This window comes from Psilocybe cubensis, chromosome 11 (assembly GCF_017499595.1).
Source record: "Psilocybe cubensis strain MGC-MH-2018 chromosome 11, whole genome shotgun sequence".
Taxonomy (NCBI): domain Eukaryota; kingdom Fungi; phylum Basidiomycota; class Agaricomycetes; order Agaricales; family Agrocybaceae; genus Psilocybe; species Psilocybe cubensis.
The window spans coordinates 1142717-1153264 of record NC_063009.1 but is presented as its reverse complement, the minus strand read 5'-3'; the positions used below and the strand labels follow the sequence as shown (position 1 = coordinate 1153264).

The 10548-nt window shown below is 47.3% G+C and overlaps 3 protein-coding genes across 3 annotated transcripts; all 3 read left to right on the top strand.

The window, feature by feature from the left end:
* Positions 1-2070: 2070 nt before the first annotated feature.
* On the top strand, positions 2071-2931 carry JR316_0011492 (uncharacterized protein; the record flags this gene model as incomplete). The annotated part of the gene is made up of 4 exons (XM_047897146.1): positions 2071-2140; positions 2236-2289; positions 2366-2454; positions 2536-2931. The coding sequence occupies 4 exons, from the start codon at positions 2071-2073 to the stop codon at positions 2929-2931; spliced, it is 609 nt and encodes a 202-aa protein (XP_047743555.1).
* A 523-nt stretch (positions 2932-3454) lies between these two features.
* Positions 3455-4940, top strand: JR316_0011491 (palmitoyltransferase; the record flags this gene model as incomplete). The annotated part of the gene is made up of 4 exons (XM_047897145.1): positions 3455-3692; positions 3801-4024; positions 4094-4204; positions 4794-4940. The coding sequence occupies 4 exons, from the start codon at positions 3455-3457 to the stop codon at positions 4938-4940; spliced, it is 720 nt and encodes a 239-aa protein (XP_047743554.1).
* A 263-nt stretch (positions 4941-5203) lies between these two features.
* JR316_0011490 (Linoleate 10R-lipoxygenase) lies at positions 5204-9919 on the top strand (the record flags this gene model as incomplete). Its single annotated transcript, XM_047897144.1, has 23 exons — positions 5204-5368; positions 5439-5495; positions 5557-5638; positions 5713-6257; positions 6343-6496; positions 6566-6630; positions 6691-6855; positions 7009-7257; positions 7332-7365; positions 7434-7477; positions 7533-7580; positions 7635-7773; positions 7827-8182; positions 8240-8500; positions 8560-8645; positions 8697-8814; positions 8870-9164; positions 9218-9336; positions 9396-9481; positions 9542-9569; positions 9626-9705; positions 9767-9857; positions 9908-9919. 23 exons carry the CDS (start codon positions 5204-5206, stop codon positions 9917-9919), a joined length of 3279 nt encoding a protein of 1092 aa, XP_047743553.1.
* Positions 9920-10548: the final 629 nt, after the last annotated feature.

Sequence of the window (10548 nt, the reverse complement as noted above, 5' to 3'; positions counted from 1 at the left end):
TTTGGTGGTAGGGTGGTGGGGTTGTGTGTTGTGCTCTAAGCTCCAAGGCCTCTAAGACTCGACGCACGACGCGCAACGCAAGACGCTGGATATTTAAGCTCGCAAGATGTCGCAGGGTGCTGCTATCACGAATTCCAATTCCAATTCCAACGCGACTCGGTTGCCCGAGTCACCCAACCATTCACGCGGCATGCAAGTTCGAGAGGAGAGGAGAGGAGAGAATGCGATTGTGAATGTGAATGTGCTGGTGCCGGTTTGGCAGCGCGCTGGACTGTGGTGGGGATAGTGGTGGTGGTGGTGGTGATGGTGGTGGTGGTGCACAACTTGAAGAAGCGACGCGAGCCATCGCGTCGAAGAAGGTGGATATGTACGCACTAATTTAATTATAATGCGCGTATTTGTATCCAGTATTCATCTGTATAAATAGCGCGCCAAGTTGCTCCGATCGCGAAGCGCCCATGACCAGAGTCCAGATTCCACCGCCGCCGGGCATCACGATGAACGTTCAAGTTTGTGGACGGGTCCAACTCCAAGGAGAGAAGGAGAGTGGATGGCAATGAGAATGTCAATGACTGGCTAGGCAGCGTACCACATGTAATCTGTTTCGGGTACACCATCATGCATCAAGCTCAAGGCTTGACATGGACATAGGCATGCTGTACGTACTACGGCCCTCTCGAATCAGCTTGAGCTTCATCCTCATCCTCATCCTCATCCTCGTCATCAATGTCTTTATCATCGGTAGATAATGATATGATATAAATAACGGTGTATCATATCTTGACGTGGTGCCGATGCACGAGGAGGTTTTGAGTGGATGATTCTGAGATGGACGGTTATCATATATGCATCTCTGATCAGGATGGTATAGTATAGCGGTGCGATGCAGTGTTTATGTTCAAGTTGAACTTGTGCGGTTTACAGCCCGCGCGCGTGGTGGTGTGGATGGAGGATGTGGGAGTTGGATTGCGCGTGGTGGTGTGGATGGAGGATGTGGGAGTTGGATTGAAGGTATGTGGAGGCTCGGGGTGTTATCTGAGAGCAAACAAGATGTGTCGATGGAAACGTGGACGTGGACGTGGATGTGGATGTGGACGCGAAAAGCGGACCCGGATACTAATTATAAGCCATCTTCAAACTCGGATACACCTTGAATTGCAACATTGAGACATAGCCATAGCCATCTCGGCACTCCTTCAAATATTGTATATATGCGCGGCACGCCTGTGGTACTGCTTTTATGTAGTGTGTCAGCGCGCCGACGGCAAGTGGGGTCGGACGCGAGACGCGAGACGCGAGACGCGAGTCTGTCTTTGATTGCTTTGTCAACCCTGTCTTTGTCAACGCTGCCATTGAAAACTTTCGTTTGTCAGGCATGCGCAACTAAGCTAACGAGTCGTCCACGGAAAGAAACGGTTAACGGTTAACGGTTAACGGTTACGGACGTGGGATGATATGTCATCTACACCTATAATTATACGCAAGTACTTATGGGTGTCAATGTGGGAATGGGAAAGAAATGGGTTTGGGGTTAACGTTAGGGTATCATGGTCAGTCAGACACAGACCGGAGTCGGATCGCACTGCGCAGCGTGTTTCAGAGATGGAGGAATGCTGGTGTCTGGTATAGTGTACAGTGCGTATACGTACCTCCAGTTAGACAGACAGACCGACAGATAGGGGGAGGGTACGTGTACTAGTACTAGTACTAGTATGTGATATAATACTATATATTGAGGAGGAATCGGAGGAGGAGGAAGGTGGTTTCGCCATTTGGGTCCGGTGCAGATTGTTGCTGATTTGATTTGATTTGATCCCAGACTCGAGAGCTCGTGGACATTTCATATCTTGCAAATCTTGGTTTGATAACTTTGATTGGCTTTGACGACTCTCTCGATCTTGATTCTTGACTCGGGAGGCTTTTTTTCGGTATCGCGCTGCTTGCGTTTGGATTATAACGTCGACCGTCTAGATCGACACTAGTGTGCTATCCCATCCCCGTCCCCACCCCCCGCCGACGCTCGCGACGCGAATCTACGGTACTTTTGTATATATTTTGATTGCTAGCACAATGTCTGCGGCACATTCGACGTCGACTGAGTTGATCAAGACGTTAGGGCTCGAAGAGCACATTGAGGGCGGTGCGTGTCTTTTAAAAGATATACCACTTCTTCTTTCTCATCTGTTCCTGATATTGTGGCTTTTTATATCTTTTCCCGTGCGTGGGCGTTTGCAGGATACTTTACGGTGACGGATGTACAGGAGGAGAAGATACCGTCTGCGTTTGCTGGTGAGCTTTTTGCCAGGCTTGGTGATATGATAAGTATAACTTTATGTGTTGATATTGTGGATATTTGTCATTGAAGGAGGAGAGAAGAGGCAGCTTGCGACGTCGATTTATTATTTGTTGAGTTATGATCGGCCGGTGGGGACGTTCCACATGAACAAGTCGGTCGTGCGTCTCTCTCTCTCATATCATATTGAGTTATCTCACCCTTGCCATGCCCGACACCGTTTTCTTTATGCGATAACTCAGACATACCATGTTTGGCACCAAGGCCGCGCCGAGTACACGCTCATCACACCGGGAAACCCACCGCGCATTGAGAGGAAGGTGATAGGGCCCGACGCGTCTGCGGGAGAGACAAGAATGTTGCTCGTTGGCACTGGTGTGTGGAAGCGCTCGGCGTTGTTGGAGGTGGATATGCAGGCTGCGGAGAGCGAGGAGGAGAGGGAGAAAATAAACTGTTTGATTACGGAGGTTGTGGTTCCTGGATTTGATTGGAAGGATCATAGGTGGATGCGTAGAGAGGATTTGGAGGGGTTGTTTGAGGGTGTGCTGGGTGGTGAGGAGAAGGTGAGAGAATTTGAGAAGTGGGTGTTTAGTGGGAGTGAGGAGGAGATGAAGGAGAAGGTTGAGGGGGGGAGGTAATTGCGTGGCGTTGGGAATGGTTTGGGTTATCTTTAGTCTCGCGATGGAGGCGGAAGAGGAGATAATTCATAAAATGACATGTCGACTCACGGGTTATGCGGAATAACTTCTAAGTCGATGGTCCTGTACGTGAAAGCTCTCAAAGACACATGTGTTTCGTGAAACTAGAAACCTTTTCGCAGAAAACGCTGGCTAGATTCACACTAGCTTAATGTTGGAGTTCCAGCAAAATGGCGGCGTTGTAGAAGCATTTAAATAACATGGAGGTTGAGTCGAGTTGAGATTCTTTAGAGTTGGTTTCAGAGTATGATTAGCGCCTATGTACGTGAATGTCGATGAGAAAGCAATGGCCACGTCACGGTAACAGAGGCGTGGCCGTGATGGCGTGACGGCCATCATTTGGTCGGCTTGAGTGACTGGCCGAAACTGTACACCTAGTCTTCCAACCCCTTGTTCTTGTTCTTCTCCACTTCCACATTCCATACAAACAGGCCCTTGACTCTCACCGAAACAAGATTAAGTTATGAAGATCTACTCCATTTCAGTCATCCTCGCGCCTCCGTCTGGCGCTTCGGTCACACTCAGCTCGGCAAATGACCTCTCGTCGTTTAGCTTCTATCAGAGGGGGTCTGCTGGCGAATTCATGTCGTTCCTGTCAAAGACGGTCGCGGAGAGAACACCCCAGGGTCAGAGACAGACAGTCCAGGAGCAGAGCCATGTTGCCCATGTGTATAACCGTGGAGGGGACGAACAGCTTGCTGGTGAGTTGCCGTCGTTGTTCACTGTATCCCGCAGTTGGAGCGGCTAAGCTGTATTGACTCATGCTGACTTGTTTCTTTGGATCCGCTTTAATCTCTTGTTACGTGAAGCTGTCATTATTACCGATGAGGAGTACCCAGTTCGACCTGCCTTTTCGCTGCTGACGAAGATCCTGGACGAGTTTACCGCCAAGGTTCCAAAGTCATCATATGGCAATCCGTCATCGATCTCCTTCCCGGAGATAAACGCATACATTCAGAAATATCAAGATCCTAGGCAAGCGGATACGATTATGAGGGTGCAGCAGGAATTGGACGAGACTAAGATTGTGCTGGTACGTCACTTTAGGCTCGACTTCGGGTTCTTGGGAGAGTTTTGATCGCGTATGGCTTCCTTCCTTTAGCACAAGACGATAGAGTCGGTACTGCAGCGCGGTGAAAAGCTGGATAATCTTGTTGAGAGGTCAAATGCACTTTCGATGCAAAGCAAGATGTTCTACAAGACCGCGAAGAAGGTGAGCTGTTATGTCTCTTTTGATCTTTGCCATGGCCACAATGGGCTGATTGTTGGTGGTGATCCTCAGCAAAATTCTTGCTGCATCATTATGTGATTTTCCTATCGTAGGGTTGGAAACCCTCGTGGTTGTCGACTATCATTCCAGATTGTTACTTTAATTCCCCACTAAAGCCATGTGCCGTCATCATGTGAGACGCCCGCATTCGCGTTTGTTCCTCGTCATCAGTTACGCCTTGTTTTCCTTGAAGATCATCTTATTAGGTGCTATTTTTACATTCCTTACTTCGGATACCCTATCATGGATATTATTCTGCTTGTCCCATCGTTTCATGATATCAATTGTGAGGCTATGCCTATCTCAATCTCGCGGTGAGTGTGGGTTAGTGGTAGTAGGTGGAAGTAATGACCCCGTTTCTGATACTTGTGAACGTTATTAAGTTCGGCTTGCCTCCACGAGCGCTGATATGCCTATTAGATCGATGAGCGTCGTCGCGATTCCATATAGCTCTATCGGCATTCTACCATATTCACAGTTTTCACAAGCTTGGGCATGATTATCAAGTCAATGTGAATTATTATAATTATAGGCTGGGGGCTGGCAGATGATGTTGATGCCCAATCGGTCTGTTGCTAATCCACCGGAAGGTTCGAAGTCGAACTCGGTGCATCACATCATCCGCGCGCCTGGTCGTACCGCCAACCTCCTTCCTTCGATCATTTCCAGGAGATTTTGAGATTTGAGAATAATATTAAGGGCGCTTTTGGGTGTGAAATGATGGTATACCGGTCTTCACTCTTTTGGCCATCTGTCCAACTCTCGTTGAGTATTTAGTCGACCCCTTTTTGGAGAGGTGATATGCCATCTCCCCCCGCATCGAATCGTCCTCGCTCCAGCAGAAGGTCGTCGACTTTTACTTTCACGACGCCCTCGTTCGTTTATTTTTCTTTCCCTTTTCGCTTTTTATATTCTATTTGTACCCTGGTGGTGCTAAACGCTATGTCTGCTTTTGTCAACGCTGTTGCTGTGGGGATTGACAACGTTTTGGATTCGAAGAGGCCCGTCGATACGGATGGCGCTCGACCACGCACCCAGGTCGTGCAAAAAACCGTAAGCAAGGTGAACGGTTTGATCGCTAGCCCACCGCTCAAACCAAGTGATTTGGTGAGTGTCTTGGTCGAAAAACAAAATACTCAGATTCTGCGGAGGCTGACTGTTGTTTTTTTAATCTTAGCCCGCTCTGGTTGACGCTTTGCGGCATTCGGATAGCCTCGATGACAGGCAGTTATTGGTGAGCGGCCTTGTTAAATTAAATTCTGGACATTCATTGAGCGTTCATTGATTTATTGTAGCTGGAGAGGATTCTTACTGCGATGTCCCGACTTCAGAAGTTTGACATATCAAAGACTATGCAAAACAAAGTCATCAAGCTTCGTATGTATTAACGATTCAGGGGCTTTGGCCAGATCTGACGGAATCAATTCGGTCACGGCTATTTTTCTTTGCAGTGTACGACGACCTCCCACATCCGCCGAGTGGGTATATCGCGGAGTTTCGCCCACAGGTTCAGTCAAATGTCAGCCTTCCACGTCAAGGATACGTGAAATACGCGTATAGGGCGGCAGACGCCTCGAACTACAACCCGCTTCAACCTGGGATCGGAAAGGCCGGTAGTCCTTATGCTCGGTCTGTTCCATCGACGAAGGCGGCTCCTCGCTCCGCACTCCCTGACGCTGGGCTTGTCTTTGACACCCTCCTCAAACGTGACAAATTCGTTGAACACCCGGGAGGCATCTCGGCGATGTTCTTTGCGTTTGCTGATTTGGTCATCCATTCGATCTTCAACACGAACCATACAGACTGGACGGTGAATGATGCCAGCAGTTATTTGGATCTGAGCGTGCTGTATGGCAGCAATGACCGTCAAGTCCAGTCGGTGAGGAGAAATGATGGGTCCGGAAAGCTGTTGGATGATGTCTTTGCGGATGGGAGGTTGTTGTTGATGCCTCCTGCATCATGCGCGTTGCTAATTTTGTTGAACCGGAATCATAACGTGAGTGTTTGCGTTTGATGGTCCATGGGTGAAAAAGTTATTTTCTTCTTTGTATGCTGACTGGGTGAATTGTTTGTTGCTATAGTTCATTGCTCAGAAGATTTTGGATATCAATGAGAATGGCAATTTGATGAAGCCATATCCGGAAGATGCGGCTCCCAAGCAGGCTCAGGACGAGGAGATCTTCCAACGCGCGAGAATGGTTAACTGTGGATTCTTCATGCAGATTATTCTTGGGGGTGAGTATGAATATCCAATCCATTTTGGATGTTTGTATGCTGACTGGTACAATGTTTTTTGGAAAATAGACTATGTTGGCGCTATTCTTGGATTGGTCCGTGATGGAAGTGACTGGAGGCTAGATCCCCTCATGGTATGATCAGAAGAATTGAGCTCTACATCAATGTTGACTGACACGCGTTTTATTTTCTAGCCTATACGTGATTCTGATCACCAACTCGTGCCTACGGGGCAGGGAAACGTCGTTTCAGTTGAATTCAATCTGCTGTATCGATGGCATGCCACTCTCTCACAGCCTGATACCACATACACCACCAATACCTTCAATAAACTCTTCGACGGCGCTGATCCCAAAGATGTGCGTTTTTTTTTCTGTCCTGTCGTTTCATGTCTACCCCGTCATGATCAAGATCAGCTCGACATGATTGTGGCGCATTTTTTTTTTGCCTCACTGAGATGTCTATATATGTTCTAATCATTGCCTTGTTGGCACGTTTTTTGCCCCAAATAGATCACGGTCCAGACATTCAAGCAAGCCGCTCACAAGTACCTGATACCCCCTGCGAACGTGCAGGAGTGGACATTTGGGGGCTTGAAGCGAGGGAAGGACAATAGGTTTGAGGATGCCGATCTCGCGAATGTGTTGCATAATGCGACGGAGGCACGCGCTGGTGCTTTCAAAGCCAGGGGTATCCCGGAGGCACTGAGGATTATTGAGGTTATGGGCATCGAGCAGTCCAGGAGCTGGGGAACTTGTTCGGTACGCTCTTAATCGGCGAGCGCTCGCGTGTCAATTTTGGATTGCTCATCCATGTGATTTTCGTTTTCATTTAGCTGAATGAGTTCAGGAAATTCCTAGGACTCAAACGTGAGTTTCGCTCATTCGGAAGCTGAGAGTTGACGGTTCACCGTGCTGATTGATTGGATTTATGACAGCGTATTCGACGTTTGAAGAATGGAACCCAGATCCTGAAATTCATGTAAGTGCTACAACGATATACCTCGGTTAGATGAGATTTTTATCTTCCTTATCAGCGAGCGGCGGCATCGCTCTACCGAGACATTGACAATCTTGAACTTCATGTACGTTTGCATGTTTATTCATGTTCCTTTTCTGGGTATTGATTTCATGTGTAGGTTGGTCTTCAAGCTGAAGAGACCAAGTTACCCGGTGAAGGTGCTGGATTGTGCCCTGGATACACCATCTCGAGGGCTATCCTTGCGGATGCCGTGTCTTTGACAAGAGGGGACAGGTTCATGACCGTTGACTTCACTCGTAAGTGGACACATTCTAACAAACGAGAACGAGCGACTTAAATGTCCGTATAGCTTTCAACCTCACATCCTGGGGATACCAAGACTGCCAATACGACCATGAAGATGGATCATACGGAGGCCTTCTCACCAAACTCCTCTTCAGGACCTTGCCCGACTATTACCCCAGAGGTTCAGCTTATGCCCATTTCCCATTCTTGGTCCCGAGCTTCATGAAGGAGAATTTGGAAAAAACCAATCCAACTCTCGCTCCGAAGTACAATTGGACTCGTCCTCGTGCACCAGCTCCTCTTTTGGTTATCGATACTTTTGATGGTGTCAAGCAGGTTCTGGAGGACAGTGGATCGTTTATGGCCGCATATGACAGTCGCCTCTTCAAGGTTGCTGAACCCCTTCTGGCACCCAATCTGGTATGTAGTTATCTCACTCTCCTCAGATATATTCTCATATTCTGTTTTCATCATTAGGCCCCGAAGCACACCCTCGAGGAAGAGGAAAAGGCTCAAATTGCTCTCGATGCGGCTAAAAAGACTTTCGATGCTGGTGTCTTAACCGTGTCGCGTAACGTATTCAGCAAACCGGATCCAAACTTCGCTGAATATTTCGCTTCGCACACAAGCGCCCTGATTCACGAGAAATTTTGGTCCAATGGGCGTTCTACCGCTTATGTTGACATTGTCAGAGATGTCATCAACCTCCTTCCTGTTCATTGGATTTGTGAAGAAATCGTGAGTTGATGCCCAATTAGTCTCTAGCATGTCTGAAGCTCACATGCGGGGAATTTTAGGCCGGGCTACCTTTAAAGTCAGGATTAAACCCGCGTGGTATTTGGTACGAACAGGAAACGTGCGAGAGGTTTGAACACATTGCTCGGTAGGTCCTTTCAGGTCATTTTCAGTCAACTTCTCATTACTCTACTTTTAGATATGTATACTTCAACTTTGATCCTGTCAATGACTGGAAGCTCCGAGAAGAGTCTCAGAAAGACTTCCAAAGGATTGTCGCCGTTGTCGAAGCCCACGTCGATCGGATGCATTATCTGGTAGGCCGTGTCGCCTTCCTATTTAGTGAGAATGAGATTCTAATATGCTGAAAAGGTCTCGTTGAAAGACGAAGAAAACTCTTTTGGGATTAAAAACTACAAGTCTCACGTTTTCCTTAGGAAACTGAAGGATTCTGTATCACCCAAGACCCTCCCTCGAGAGCTCGCTACCCAGATTGTTGGGGGTATTGTTCCTTCCGCCTCGATATACTCCCAGACCGTTGCCCAAGTCGTCGACTTTTACCTTGAGGATAGTCAAAAGGACGCACGCGAGGAAATTGTTAGGCTTATGGACTCGTCCGAGGAAGGTGCTCAAGATAAAGTGATGCAATATATCTTCGATGCGTTACGTGAGTTTCTACAGTATACTCAATTGGGAATGACACTCTGACGTAGATTTTAGGCGCTAGACCCCCTGTCGCGGGCGCTTATAGAACCGTCACCAAGGATACTACTATTGGACCCATTGATCTAAAAGCCGGAGATCACGTATTTGCAAGCATTATGTCTGCAGAGCGTAATGTAAGTTTTCTATGACCATCCTAACTCATGATTGGCTTCTAAAATTCGATGTGCTCCAGGTGTCCGCTGCTCCCTCTGATAGTTCAATGCACAACGGTTCAAGCTCTAATTTCCAATACGATATTTTGTCCTTTGGCGTCAATGGGTATGGATTTTTCATCGTTTTGTGCCTGTACTTTATTGAACTTTGAATTATAACCCATAGATTCATGACCCCAGAGTTCTTCAAAGCGGTAAGCAACATATTGTTGACCTCAACGAAGCAGTTCTCTCATTTGAACCCATTTAGACCGCTCCCCATGTGCTTAGCTCTATCTTCAGGCTTCAGGGTCTCCAGAGGGGTCCAGGGCAGTCAGGCTCATTCGTCAGGTTAGATCTTACCGCCTATCCTCTACCGGGGAACCATGTTAATTGCTTAATTATCCCACAGATATGTTGAGGAATGGCATGACACGCAGAAAACGGAGTATATATCGCAGCTAGGGACTGTTACCCCCTTCCCAGACTCTTTGGTTGTCCAGGTATGTCAATGCTTTGTGAGAATTGCTGTGTCGTTAACAATTATATGCAGTTCACAAGATGAACCGGTTATAATGGTGCAATGGACACTCGTTCTTTCTTTACTTTATTTTAGTCGATTTATTGCTACTAGCCACACCACAATCATTGCTCCCATGTATTCATTATAGCTTTAATTTATCACTCAACACAAAATCACTCAAAACCAAGTCAGAATGTTTGTGCGCACCTGAGTAATAAATTTGACAAGAGTGCGCATATCCTTTATCTGAGCGAGGCATGGCTAGTAATACTTTCGAGAACTTTTTGCCTAGCCTGCTATTTGTGTATACATGCAATGCGACAGCGGTAAACGATGGTGAAGAAACCTCAGCATTCTGTAATTATTGATCCAGGAATGCGATTGGTGTTGTACTGCATGCTTTCAGGCAGCATGCCGCTCAGGTGGAACCGGGGCCTCTGTACGAACGGATGAAGATGTTATTGAACACGTAATGGTCTCTCTCATATGTGTTATGATCAAAATGGACACAACTCCTGAACTTGTTGAAGTGACTGAGTTCGATGGATGTCGGGAAGAAGCAAGTCTGTTTGATATAGGGCGGCTTTCCAAGGAAATGCAAGGATAGCATGATCTTATCTTATCAGCGAAGGTGATTACCCGATTTGTAGTTGTTGGTTGAAGGTACGTGA